The sequence below is a fragment of the Hemicordylus capensis genome, chromosome 4 (assembly GCF_027244095.1).
Source record: "Hemicordylus capensis ecotype Gifberg chromosome 4, rHemCap1.1.pri, whole genome shotgun sequence".
Taxonomy (NCBI): Eukaryota; Metazoa; Chordata; class Lepidosauria; order Squamata; family Cordylidae; genus Hemicordylus; species Hemicordylus capensis.
In genome coordinates, this window is record NC_069660.1 from 201,299,164 (window position 1) to 201,313,724 (window position 14,561).

At 44.6% G+C, this 14,561-nt stretch overlaps 1 protein-coding gene across 4 annotated transcripts in view; it reads right to left on the reverse strand.

Annotated features, from left to right (window-relative positions):
- DROSHA (drosha ribonuclease III) overlaps positions 1-14,561 on the reverse strand; it is a 130,706-nt gene that overhangs the window by 11,154 nt on the left and 104,991 nt on the right. For 3 of the 4 annotated variants that reach the window (XM_053250286.1, XM_053250284.1, XM_053250285.1), the window contains 3 exons: positions 13,858-13,963; positions 9,539-9,680; positions 6,801-6,883 (listed from right to left, as the gene is read on the reverse strand). In XM_053250286.1, the coding sequence (XP_053106261.1) occupies positions 6,801-6,883; positions 9,539-9,680; positions 13,858-13,963 (331 nt within the window). Of the gene's footprint in view, positions 1-6,800; positions 6,884-9,538; positions 9,681-11,397; positions 11,680-13,857; positions 13,964-14,561 lie in introns of those variants that run through there. The other variant, XM_053250287.1, reaches the window with a different exon arrangement.

Genomic DNA, 14,561 nt, shown 5'->3' on the forward strand with positions numbered 1-14,561 from the left:
ATGAAAAGAGCCATGGACTTCCAAAATGACTGTGTATGGTAGGGGTAGAAGGATGAAACTCTTTTCACTCCATGCTCTTTCCACTTCTAATGCTGGAGTAGAGAAGACTACCAGCAGGCAGATATCTTGTGAGATGTGATATTGTGATACTACTTTAGGCAGGAATGACGTGTCCAGGAAAAGCAATACCTTGTCTGGCTGGAATGACAATAAAGGGGGGTCAGCTTGTAATGCCCTTAATTCTGCTACTCTCTTGGCAGATGTGATAGCCACTTCAAAATGTTGGCTCCTATGCAAAAACATAGGTATATTCTGTGTGATGGACAGATAGAGAGATGAAAGTATGCATCTTTGAGATCTACAGATGTGGACCATGCTGCAGTGAACAATGAGAGCGAGTAGAGCCAGGAGAAGGCTACTCTGTGAAGAGCAGACACAGCTGAGAAGGTGAGCAAGCTTTTCTAAACGTCTAGCCTTTCCCCCTTCAAACAAACTAACAGAAAGAGGGGAGATTTGAAGGGGCTCTTTCTCTTTAAGGGGTAGATCTTAGTCTCTCTCTGTCTGAGTGTGGGTGTGGGTTAGGGTTAAGGTTAGGATTTCCCAGGATTTCCTAGGGCCAGGAGTTGATAGGGTTCCAAATTCCAGTGTTTACTTAGTGCCTGCTTGGAGGGGGTGGAGTCAGCTAGGGCTGGGAGAGGCCCCACATTCTTTTCCTTTGACCCACATCCTGTGTGTCAGTTGGAAGGCTACTCTACAAAATAAGTTAAGGCCTCAGAGCATAGCGAACAGGGATAGCAAACAGGACATAGGAGTTTTGCAGGAGTTTAGCGGGAAGTGTGCGGGGGAGTTTGGATCACAGGGAGCCTGGTGGAGAAGAGAACGTAGGTACATATTCCTCCCTCATATCCCTCATATTCTTGGGAAAGGCTGTTTAGACAGTTAAATAGCTAACCATTACAGCTGTGACCTATCCTTCTAATAAACAGATAATAAACTACTTACAATAAACTATCTCTGAATACTGTAAACAGCCAACAAGACAGTATGAAGATAGAAAGTCAGCAGGGGAGGGGGCACTTCCCAGTGTATTGCACAGAGTGCCACATGTATGACTATTTGCCCCATGGGCAGAAGTCATGGGTGTGTGCTCGGTGCAAGGAGCTCCTGGCCCTCAGGGAACAAATCCGTTCCCTTGAGACCAAGGTGGCAGATCTGGAGAAGCTCAGAGAGACAGAGAGGCATGTGGACGAGACCTTCAGGGATGTGATGGAGGTATCCCACTCCAGGGCTGGTAGCAATTCTGCTGTCAGGGAGAATGAAGGTCTTGGGCAAGGAGGACATCAGTCTGAGGAAGAGGGAAATGCTCCTTTAGAAGGGGCCCCTTCTGTGGATGATGAGCCCATATCCCCTCGCACGGGGGATACTCCTCTGGGGGGTGGGGGCCTCCTTGTAGTGGGTGATTCGATCATTAGAGGTATAGAGAGATGGGTTTGTGACCCCCGTGTTGACCGCACGGTGACTTGCCTGCCTGGTGCGAAGGTTGTGGACATCACGCAGCGTCTAGACAGACTCCTAGGCAGTGCTGGGGAGAAGACAGCTGTCGTGGTGCACGTTGGCACCAACAATGTGGGGAAATGTAGTCGGGAGGTCCTGGAAGCCAAATTTAGGCTGATAGGTAGTGTATTGAAGTCCAGGACCCCCAAGGTAGCATTCTCAGAAATGCTACCTGTTCCATGCACAGGTACAGTGAGACAGGCAGAGCTGAGGGGTTTCAATGCGTGGATGAGACTTTGGTGCCCGGAGGAGGGGTTTAGATTTGTTAGGCACTGGGATACATTTTGGGGCAAGCAAGGCCTGTACAAAAGGGACGGGCTGCACTTGAACCAAGATGGAACCAGACTGCTGGCGCTTAAAATCAAAAAGGTTGCAGAGCAGCTTTTAAAATGACACGTGTGGAACAGCCGACGGGAGCTGGGCAGTATCCCGTTTTGCAAAAGCCATCCTTAAAGTGCGAGGGTGCAATGAATTCAGATAAAACAGAAGGGGACAGAGCAGAACCGCATAAGGATCAGACAGGAGCCTGTGCCAGCAGGTCAAAGAGTCATAAGAATAGCATACATCAAGGGGAGTGATTCAGAGTATAGGTGCTTATATGCTAATGCCAGAAGCCTCCGAGCAAAGATGGGTGAGCTGGAGTGCTTGGTTGCTAACGCAGAAATAGATATAGTGGGCATAACAGAAACATGGTGGAACAGTGAGAACCAGTGGGACACAGTCATCCCTGGGTATAAACTCTACAGAAAGGACAGGGAGGGGCGCATTGGAGGTGGAGTAGCACTGTATGTTAAAGAAAGGGATAGAATCTAACAATTTTGAAAACCTAGGTGGACTGGAGTCCTCCAGAGAAACCCTGTGGGTGACTATACAAGGCTGGAAAGGGATCGTGCTACTGGGGATGTGCTATCGCCCTCCGGATCAAAATGCCAACAGTGACTGGGAGTTGCAGGAAGAAATCAGGGAGGCGTCAAGGAGAGGCAGGGCTGTAATTATGGGTGACTTCAATTACCCACACATAGACTGGGTAAATTCACAGTCAGGTCAGGACAAAGAGGTCAAATTTCTATATACACTAAATGACTGTGCCCTAGAACAGTTGGTCATGGAACCGATCAGAGAGAAGGCGACCTTGGACCTAATTCTGAGTGACACCCAGGACCTGGTGCGTGACGTCAGTGTCATCAACCCTTTAGGGAACAGTGACCACAGTGCCATCACATTCAGCATACATGCGGGGAGAGAATCACCAAGGATGTCTAACACGGACATTTTGAATTTCAGAAGAGGAAACTTCTCCAAAATGAGGAGTATGGTGAAAAGAAAGCTGAAAGGGAAATCCAGGAGAGTCACTTTGCTCCAGAGTGCATGGAGTTTACTCAAAACCACAATACTAGAAGCCCAGTTAGATTGTATACCCAAAAGGAGGAAAGATATCACTAAGTCCAGGAGGATGCCAGCATGGCTCACGGGTACCGTCAAAGAAGCCATAAAAGGGAAGAAGACTTCCTTCCGAAATTGGAAGGCCTGTCCAAATGAAGAGAACAGAAAGGAAAACAAACTCTGGCAAAAGAAATGCAAGGTGACAATAAGGGAGGCAAAAAGAGAGTTTGAGGAACATTTAGCCAAAAGTATCAAGGGGAATAACAAAAACTTCTTTAAGTACATCAGAAGCAGGAAACCTGCCAGGGAGGCGGTTGGGCCATTAGACAATGACGGAGTGAAAGGGATTATTAAGGAGGATATGGAGGTTGCAGAGAAGCTAAATGAGTTATTTGCATCCGTCTTAACGGCAGAGGATATTGAGCACATACCTGTTCCTGAACCAGGCTTTTGGGGGATGGAGGCTAAAAAACTGAGTCAGATAGAAGTGACAAGAGATGATGTTCTAAACTCTATGGAAAAACTGGAAAAAAACAAAAAAAACCCAGGGCTGGATGGCATCCATCCAAGAGTCCTCAAAGAACTCAAATGTGAAATTGCCGACCTCCTTGCTAAATTTTTCAACTTATCCCTGAAATTGGGCTCTGTACCAGAGGACTGGAGAGTAGCAAATGTAACACCGATTTTCAAAAAGGGACCCAGGGGCGATCCGGGAAATTACAGGCCAGATAGCCTAACGTCTGTTCCAGGCAAATTGATGGAAAGCATCCTCAAGGATAAAATTGTAAAGCACCTAGAAGAACAGGCCCTGCTGGAAGTGAGCCAGCATGGCTTCCGCAAAGGTAAATCTTGCCTCACCAACCTTTTGGAGTTCTTTGAGGGTGTCAACGAGTGTGTGGATCAAGGTGATCCAGTTGACATAGTATACCTGGACTTCTAAAAAGCTTTTGACAAAGTTCCTCATCAACAACTCCTGAGGAAACTTAGCAGTCATGAGATAAGGGGACAGGTACATGTGTGGATTGCTAACTGGCTGAAAGACAGGAAACAGAGGGTAGGTATCAATGGAGAGTTTTCACAATGGAGGGAAGTAAGAAGTGGGGTCCCCCAGGGATCTGTAGTGGGACCGGTGCTTTTTAATTTATTCATAAATGATCTAGAAGCAGGGGTAAGTAGCGAGGTGGCCAAATTCGCAGATGATACCAAACTCTTCCGGGTAGTGAAATCCAAAGCAGATTGTGAGCAGCTCCAAAAGGATCTCTCCAAACTGGGGGAGTGGGTGACAAAATGGCAAATGCAGTTCAGTGTTGGCAAGTGTAAAGTGATTCACATTGGGACGAAAAACCCCAACTTCAAGTATATGCTGATGGGATCCGAGCTGTCAGTGACTGATCAGGGGAGGGATCTTGGGGTCATGGTGGACAGCTCGTTGAAAGTGTCGACTCAACGTGCGGCAGCTGTGAAAAAGGCAAATTCAATGCTAGGGATCATTAGGAAGGGGATTGAAAATAAAACGGCTAATATTATAATGCCCTTATACAAAACTATAGTGCGACTACACTTGGAGTACTGCGTACAATTCTGGTCACCACATCTTTAAAAGGATATTGTTGAACTGGAAAAGGTGCAGAAGAGGGCAACCAAGATGATCAGGGGCCTAGAGCACCTTTCTTATGAGGCAAGACTACAACACCTGGGGCTTTTTAGCTTAGAAAAAAAGACGACTGCGGGGAGACCTGATAGAGGTCTACAAAATCATGCATGGTTTGGAGAATTTGGAGAGAGAGAAATTCTTTTCCCTCTCACATAACACTAGAACCAGGGGTCACTCCATGAAATTGATTGCCAGGAGGTCTAGGACCAACAAATGGAAGTACTTTTTCACACAACGCGTGATCCACTTGTGGAACTCTCTGCCGCAGGACGTAGTGACAGCCAACAACCTGGATGGCTTTAAGAGGGGTTTGGATAACTTCATGGAGGAGAGGTCCATCAATGGCTACTAGTCAGAGGGCTGTGGGCCACCTCCAGTCTCAAAAGGCAGGATGGCTCTGAGAACCAGTTGCAGGGGAGAAATGGCAGGAGAGAGGGCATGCCCTCAACTCCTGCTTGTGGCTTCCAGCAGCATCTGGTGGGCCACTGTGAGAAACAGGATGCTGGACTAGATGGGCCTTGGGCCTGATCCAGCAGGGCTGTTCTTATGTTATGATATGCTGAATGCTTGTTGTTGCTGCGCTCCCAATAGCCACGTGGTCAGTTCTAATCCCTATCAGCAGGCAGGGATTCAGGATCAAAATACTGTCCCAGGTTGGGTTCTGGCTCGGGATCGAAGTCAGCATCCAATTTGGGTTCGTCCTGCTTATGCTTGTGGTCGGGCTCTGGCTCCCTTTCACAGTCAAGCTCTGGCTCCCATTCCAACTTGGTCTCGAGGTTAGGTTCAAGGTTTGGAAAGGGATCTGCCTTGGAGTCCAAGTGGTGGGGGAAAAACTCCTGAAATGAGGTTGCCACGAATGTGGTTTGTACTTATTTCAGGACTGGTTTAGAAACAGTGGATTTGTCTACTTTCCTTTTCTTCACTGATTGTTCCGCAGGAGCCTTGTTTTTCTTAGAAATCTGAAGTTAAGGGATTGCAGGTTTCGAGATAGTAGGGGTAGCTGTTTCCTGCAGGATCGTATTTGGAGCGGGGGTCTCTGGCCAATCTGTTTCCTCAGAACCTGCCATGTTCAGGTTAATTGGTGGTGTTGACAGAGGGGCTGTAGAACTTGTATCGGGCTATTTAGCTCCTATCTGAGCCATGGCATTCTCCACTGTATAACTGGCATGCAACACAGAATAGCCCGAAGTCGGGAAGCTCGATTCCTGCGAGCTTGTCGGGTGAAACTGGCAGATCCTGCACTGATCTACTTGGTGTGTTTTCCCCAAGTACAAAAGGCACTCAGAATGGCTGTCCATTGTCGGAATCTTGCCAAAGCAAGATGTCTAGTGTTTAAAAGTAACTCTCATGGCCATAAAGCAATGATGGCAAGGGGTGGGGTGGGGTGATGGGGGACCGAGATGAACTGAAAAACGCAAATGGGAAAGATAAAACAAGAAGGAGATTGTGAGTAAAACAGAAGAAAATGGTAAATAATAATTTTTTAAAGCTCTCTCACAGACAACAGTGAAGTGGAAGGATCCTTGACACAACTGCTGTGGTGGTCAAAGAAAGACTGGGGAGAGGAGGCGGGTCACACAGTACATAACAGAGGGGGTGAGCTTACCACCAAAAAATAGTTAGTTCGAGCTCTGCAAGTTTCCGAGCTGTGTACTGTGGGTGCACGAACACCCTTAGTGCGAATGACAATTAAGTAACAATTTGAGAAAAACAAATGTGTCCAAATCAGGGACATGATACACCAGTCAACCATCTGCTTTCACTCAATAAACTTTATTATGGTCAATGACCAGCAAGACTCAATTAACTGGAAACAGAAGTTGTACATGCAACTGATGCTAAACAGATTTGTTGCTCTGCAGTGTTTGAAATGGTCCCATGCATCTGCAGGACTCCCTACCTAAGGGGATCTCACAAGCCCCACATGTATGAGTTTTAAATGGGCCCTTATGACTCATTTGTTTAGGCTGGCTTTTAACTGAAAAAAGGTTATGCTGATTTTATTTTTTATTTTGCTGCTGGTTTTATTTTGCTGCCTTTGTCTTCTTTATTGGTTTTCTTTTGTTTGCTGCCTTGGTCTTCTTCATTGGTCTTATTTTGTTTACAGCTGGGCTTCTTGTTTTGTTTAATTTTACTGTAAACCACTTTGGATACATGTATTTTTTTTAGAAAAGAAGTATATAAATATTTCAAATAAATAAAGCCTTACCTTCAGTCGTGGAAAAAAACACACATTCATGAAGGTGTGGACATATTCTAAATCCTTGTCTATGTACAGAGCAGCAATGAAGGCTGAAAAAAATAAAACCCACCATATGTAAACAGAATTATTCTTATTGGTTGGATAAAAAGCATTAACATTTCCAGAGAATCCATAAACTGTGGGGCTCTTAACATTTCTCATAATGAACATCCCTGTGTCAAAAAAACTAACTGGCTAAGTCACCAGAGCGCATATTAAGACAGAACATAAAGACAGATGGCTTGGCCAGTGGTGTTCTCACCATCTTGGGAGCAGGGAAAGACAGAATGAAGGAAAGAGGTAGCAAGACTGTTAAGGCCCACAGCATGCATAGAGGGCAACTGAAAGACAGAGATTCAGAAAAGCAAAAGAAATGAAATAGTGGGCTTGGCTTGCTAATCCTCGGCACTCTTGAGCAACACAAATGGAATGAACTCAGCCGCTGGAACCACATTTATCGGGGCAGTGGAAGATAGGAAGCTGCACTGGACTGAGTTGGACCATTTGGTCCATCTACCTCAGTATTGTCTACACTGACTGGCAGTGGCTCTCCAGGGTTTCAGGAAGGAATCCGTCCCAGCCCTACCTAGAGATCCCAGTGACTGAACCTGGGACCTTCTGCATGAAAAGCAGGTGCTCTGTCATTGAGCTACCACCCCACCCCGTAGGGAGGATGAGTCTGCCTTCAGCTTTTCAGCCCAATCGTGGGGGGTGGGAGTTGCAGAGAAGTCTGTGCTTCTTCCGGTAACTATTTATATCTTTGCAGGCCTCACTCACACTTGTAAAAAGAAGGTCACCTAAGGGTTACAGCTGCATGGGAGCGCCTTCTGTTGCCAGCTGGGCTTTTGGGAAGATTGGGAGATGGGCACTGCTAACTGTGGCATGCCATGGTATGGAACCATCTCATGCGAACGTTGCACCTTGGGCTGTGTAAGTAGCACAGCCAGCAGCCCTACTACTTCCATCAAACAAGAGGATAGCTGAGGGCACCAGTGTGAGCTCAAGAGCCATGGGCACCATAAACAAAGGCATCAAATCCCAAGTGAAAGTGGCATCCAGACAGTCTGAATGATCTCTGTTTGCTTATGAACACAGGGTGCGGCCTTCTATTGAGGCAAGACACTGGGCCATCCATTTTACTAGACTGCTGCTCTAGAACAAGGTCATTAAGAAACACATCCAGTGCAGTGACTGTGACTTGAAAACAGAGTCACTGAAACTTTAGCGTCTTCACAAATAAACAAAAGACAACATTTTGAAGAGTCGGGGACAGCGTCTGGACTTCTAAATCCCGTGGTTTAGCCGTGAAGTTATAGCAGGCTATAACTTCTTGGAAATAAATCACCGCAGAGTATACACTCTCATTGCTTAAGGTATAAATCACAATTGTTTGTGAACAAATTCCATTTACTAAAAGGATCTGGCAAGAGACACGGGGCCTGCTTCAGCTCACAAAATGTATTAAAATGCTCTGGATAGAGATTAGCTTCCTTGACCTGATATTTATTGCCATTTCACTTGCACTGAACGAAGAACTTTTAAAAAGCAGAACAAAACCAAACCTTACAAATTAACTGAAATGTGATTTGCACTTCACTGGGTGGGTTTACAGTACCCGTGGAAGCAATGCCATTTATGAAACTGCAGACTAAGTATTTCAAGTCAAATACTGACACCTATTTTCTCTTAATGTATATAGCCACAAAAGGCTATACCTAAGAGCAGGTAATATCTCTCTGAAAAATGTTATGTCTTCCTGCTACAGATATTAAAGTCTAGTACAGACATTCTTAAGAGACTGGATGTGGACAGTTTGATTTTTATTTATTGTTAGATTTTAACATATTTCTATACTGCCCAAAACTCACTTCTCTGGGCAGTTTACAACATGCAAAAACCCCCAAAAGTTAAATCATTTGTTAAAATAATGTTCACGTGGCCCCTCCTCCAAGTTTCCTCTCTCTTCAGTGCAAGTTTCTGCCCTGCCCCTCCTCTGACAGTCCCAACTATGATTTATGGTTTGCACTGATTTTAATCTTAACACAAAGTAGGATTCCCAATCACGAGTTGAAACCATGGTTTGAAGCAGATTTGTAAACCACAGCTAACACCATGAATGGCACTTGCTTGTGAGAACTTATCAATCAATTACATCATTTTAGTTGTTAGTTTGCCTTTTAACTGAGTCAATTAAATGTAAGTATATGTATTCCAAACTCAATACAGTACTATTTTGAGATACCAATGGCCATGTGATAATATAACCTTGCTGCCCTAGTGATCACACATTTATTATGAATAAATAAGTCCTTTAGTGAATCAATAACGCTATCCTCAGTGGTATATGGAAGCTGCCAAATCTGGTCTTCTTGAACTAGGAATTATCATTACAGCATAAGAAATATTTAATCACACTAAAAACTCTTCTACCACCCATTTTTGGAACTTCATTTTGATTTTCACAATTTATATGGATATATGAAGCTGTCTTATATGGGGTTCATCTAGCTCAGTACTGTCTACACAACTGACAGTACCCCATCAGAATGTCAAAACAGGGAACATTCCAGCCCTCCCAGGAGATCCCAGGGATTGAACCTGGGACCTTCTATATGCAAAGCAAATGCTCTATTGATGAGCTACAGCCCCTCTTCTTTTACTCCCAAATTATGAGTAAAAAAGAAATTAATACAATTGGTACTAACACTCCAAAAGATCTGCTAGTGTCTTTGTCCGTAAGGCAACAGGCCGTTTGGTCTTGTCGTTCGTAATGGCAAATTCCTGCATGCCCAGTTCTTCCGCTACTTTGGCCTGTGTCCTGTTGTTGACCAAGGAGCTTCGCAGCAACTGGTAACAAAATATAACATACCTCATTAAACATCTCATGCATGTCCAAGAGGAGTACCTGTTCTGGTCTGGATGTGGACCATTTCTTTCTCTATGACTTAACCAAACAGAAAAGAAAGAATTGGTAGATTCTTCCCCCCCACCTCTGATACAATTCATTTTAGCCACTTATGGCAACAGTTTTCAAATCTGTTACCTTAGTTTCCTACATACTGACTTCTCTACTGAGGAATCCCTCTCCATTTGCCGAAGAAGCTTTGCATACTGGATTCTGAGGCATTTTTAGGGGGCACACTCAGGTCATGCTAGGCCCTGTCTTGCTGGGCATCACCATTACCCTGCATGGATCCCAAGTGCACTCTGGAACACATCCTCTACTGCCCAGTGGCTATGCACAGTACAATAAGACTGGTAGTGGTGCTCAAGATCTCTTTCGGGAATGTTTGTTTATCATTATGGATCTTACAGAAAAGCAACCAAGGAACCCTTGGAATACAGTTTGGGTTATAAATTGGAGAGAGGGCACAAGCTGTTTCCAAGGAGGTAGAGAACTTTGATTTGGAAGCTGAGAATATTGTTGTCAAAGGGCTAATAAATATAATCAATAGCCAAATCGTGACAAAATCAGCTGTTTTCTCTCTGATAAGGTTACTGAAAACAGCAGCAGCACATCAGCACTGGTTGCTTGCTACCTCATGCATTGCATGTTTCCACGCTGCCACCAGAATCTGTAGATAGTGATGCTGAAACTCTCTGCATGAAGTGCTTGATCCACATGGCAAACTGCTTGTTCCCTGCCTGATACATATTTCACCCAGTCCCATAGAAGTAATGTGCCCACAAAGATGTAGGGCTGGAGTGTCTCTGTCTCCCAATATCTGTGTCATGTTTCTGCCAACTAAATGGCTGCTTTCAAATGGAACAGGAAATGAGGGGTGTGTGTCCTTTTCTTAGGACTTACTTCAGGAATCTTCCAGCTCCGGAGCACAAAAAAAGGATTTATCGGGCACACACAACTTGCCACAACTCTATTTAAGGACTCAGGATAGCTGAGGAACAGTAGGAGGTGATGGGTATAGAAGAAACAGAAGAGGGCCAAGAGGGACACTTCATAGTTCCTGGGTGCCTTGAGGGACGGACTACAACAAGGGTTAGAGAGAACTGCTTTTCCTCTGCTGTGAGGCCCCCAGCAGCAAGGGTCTGGGAGGAGTTTCCATGATGCAGATAAAATAAACGGAGGGGCTTTCATTTCATTTCCAAAAATACTATAAGGCTGTTTTCACAAGCAACCAAACCTCGGCTTAAGCAGCCACGCCTGGGCTTGGATGCCTGTCAAAACCGCCGGGATCCACGTGGATCTCGATGGTGATACAGCGGTAAACCTAGTGCCAAAGCCTGGCTCTGAGCCAAGGTCCCGGGATCGTGTGTCAACGTGAGCTGCTTGCAGCTCCCACTGATACAGAGATGGGCGCCTAGAGCTCCCATTCCCTGGGGGAATCCCCCAGTATACTGTGCTCGGCGCACGGTGCACTGTGCGGTTCTCGGAGGCCGTGACAATGAGTTCCAGCCTCTGTTTACCCCCATTGCTGTGAGCAGCGCAGATAGTCCTTCACACTGCTCCGGGCAGCGCTCATTGTGTGGGCTTGCGGTTGTTCACCACAGGGACTCAGAGCTCCTCGCCCCGCCACCCTGGCTGCACGCACAATCATTTAAACAGCCCCTATATCTCTCTTTCATAGACAACCAAAGGTGATTTTATTGTTTTACAACAAAAAAAGTAACAAACTTTAAACAGCTACACTCATTACAAAAAATGCCAGCCAGCTGAACCTGGTTCAGGTGGAACTAAGTCAGGCATGACATGAATGAATCTGACTGGATCCTTGAGCTCACCCTTTCCTCCCCTTGTGTACAGCGATTCTTTCCCTTGTTTCCAGGTGTGAAGCACACCACAGTTCACACTTTTGTCCAAACCAACAAACTTTGGTTTACATTTGCCCTGCAAAACAGGATCAAATCAGGCTTTGGTGTTATCACTGAAACAGTCCACTGCATGATACTTGTTCCTCTTTTTAATAAAGAAAACGTAAAGGCAGAAAGCACACCAATTTTTACTTCTCTTACAGATATGGGGTGCTCAACTTCTGCTGTGCCTGCGTAACACAGAGAAGTAGGTTTGACAATTGACCAAAGAAAAACTGGGAACTTGCTAATGGTGGAAGTGCCCAGGTTACTGCTTACATATAATCCTCTCCAATTGTCAAAAGGCTGTTGTGTGAATCATGGTATGATGCTGTAGATTTATTACTCTCATCCTGGATGAGTGGTGTTATGAAGGCTTTCGCCAATTTAACTTAAATAGACTTGGTGACATGATCCTTTCACACTGGGCAAAACAAGTTGGTCCCCAAAGAGTCCATTATAAGGGGACAACAGTGTTATTATTATTTTTTTAAATGCAGCCATCTGTGGCAACTGAGAATTAAGAATGGTAAGAATCAAGAATTGGTTGACAGGAAGAGGGAGACAAGTGCTTTAATTAACAGCAGTAAGTTTCCAAAAGACTAAGCATGTAACTTATTGTTGGGACAACTTCTGCCTTGAATCAGTGGGTTGGAAAGCAGAACTTAACTGTGTGTTAAAATTTGCATAGGATGCGAAGACTGGATGAATAGCCGAGGAGGTAAAGTTTCTGTGAAAAGATTGAAAGATAGGGGCAGTGGCTGTAAGAGCACAATAATGCTGTGAAATGTAAGGTAATGTAACGAATGCAACATAAAAGCAACTTTGTAGATTATGTCTGTGCGATTAGATGAAAGAGAATTTAGAAAGGGGCTGGCCTGACGATAAGAAATTTAACACACAATATTTATTCAATGAAAAATGGAATGGAGAGACACCCAAATGATGTTTAATGGAAGGCCCCAGGCAAACGGTAGCTCAAGGGCACCTAGAAAGGGAAAGCCAAAGATAACATTCTCAGCATAAAACATAGGTTTTGTTAAACATTAAAATTCTCTGCCTCTTCAACTACAGGTTCAAAGAGCACACTGTTCTTTGAAATTAGGGGTGCCCCTTCCTCTAGCTGCTGCTGGAGTGTAATCTGTTGAAAAGAGCAGCGTGGATATGATGTGGATGGGCAGCAGAGGGGATGAGATTTTGACCTACAAAACCCTTGAAAATGGATTCACATCCACATGGGGAGAAAGCTGGCAGAATGACCCTATAGGCAAGACAGAGAATGGGGATATTCTGATGATCGACAAAAATCAGGCTAGGAGAGCCTTGCCCGATTTTTGCCGATCGTCAGAACCACCGGGCTCAGCTGTGAGCCCGGTAGTTCTAGAGCAGGTAACCCGCTCAAGAACCCCTGCCCCAAAACCATGTTTGCGGAGCAAGCGCTCCGCAAACCTGGTTTTCCAGATCGTGAGTAGCCGCAGCATGGCTTCGTGCCACACCTACTCACGAGTAGACCCCTGGAGAGGAGGCAAAAAGCTGCCTCCCGACTCCGGGAGTCTCCCCAGTATGCCCTGTGTGCTCACGCAGGGCATACTGGGGCTTTCGGGGGCCATGTGGCCCCCGAGCTCCCCAACCCCCACTGGCTCCATCACAGAGCTGGCAATCGTGTGGCCGGCTGATCCAGCCGCCCAGGGCTCCCTGCCCAATCGTCTGCGGGGAGAGCGGGCTTAGCCCACTCTCTCCAGTTTTGGAAAAGGCAGGTCTCACAAATCGTGAGACCCGCCTCAATATATATATTTATATATAAACACAAACCAATAAAAATATATGAATAAATAAGAATACTCTTTTAACCAGCAAGAGATCACTATCATACTGCTGCTTGAGCGAATAGCTTCACATGCCTACAAATGAAAAAGTGTAACCTCCAGTTGTCATGTGGAACAAGTTAATAATTGTGGTTATTAAAGCGACTGATCTGTTTTTAAGAAGCAAAGACATCACACCCAGGCTCCATAAATCAAAATTTCCTTGATCACAGCAGGATCTAAATCTTCAAATTAACAGAGCATTATTAAGATCAAGTAACAACTGAGTTTGCTGATATTTTAATTAAATCCAGAATAATTCACTATTCTGCTTCTAGTTCCTTTCTCCCTTTATACACACACACACACACACACACACACACACTTCGTGGAAAGTCTGACAAGCTCACCGTTAAATGGCCTTCATGATGATCTGGAAAATGTATGAATAAGTATTCTGTAGCCACCAACTGCATTATGGAATCACCTAAGAATTCCATCCTCTGATTGTGGCCCCTGAAACATGAAGGTACAGTGGTAATTAAACTCTTAAAGAAGGGGAAATAACTTTACCTTGCTTTACAGGTCAATGTCCATAATAAAGATTTGATTGACTTTACCTTGCTACATAACTGGCTTTTATTTATTTTTTAATGTTAAATACAACCAGATGGTTCATTTCCAACATATTCTAAATATCTATTGGCTAAATGAAAAGCAAAAAGATTTTTTGCTTTAGGATTATTCTCAGAAGACAGCACTAAAGATGTGTCTACACAGGTTCAGTTGTCATAATGTCACCCCCAAGTAATGCTGGGAATTTGAGTTCTTTAATGGGGTTAAGGAACTCTAATGGAGCACCTTCATAGTTTCATCAACTATAATGTTCAGGTTTCATTGGTGGAAGCCACAGGAATTAAACACTCAAACTGAACAAAGTTTTAAACCATTTTAAAACCTAACTGCTTTAGTTCACATACGTACTTCACTTAATTTATCTCCACTTGATAACAGGGAGATGAATGTGTAAACTGACTCAACAGAAAAGCACTGTGTTTTGTTCTGTCTGTGTTTTCACATCTGTGATGACCTATTTACCCATGCAAATAATCAC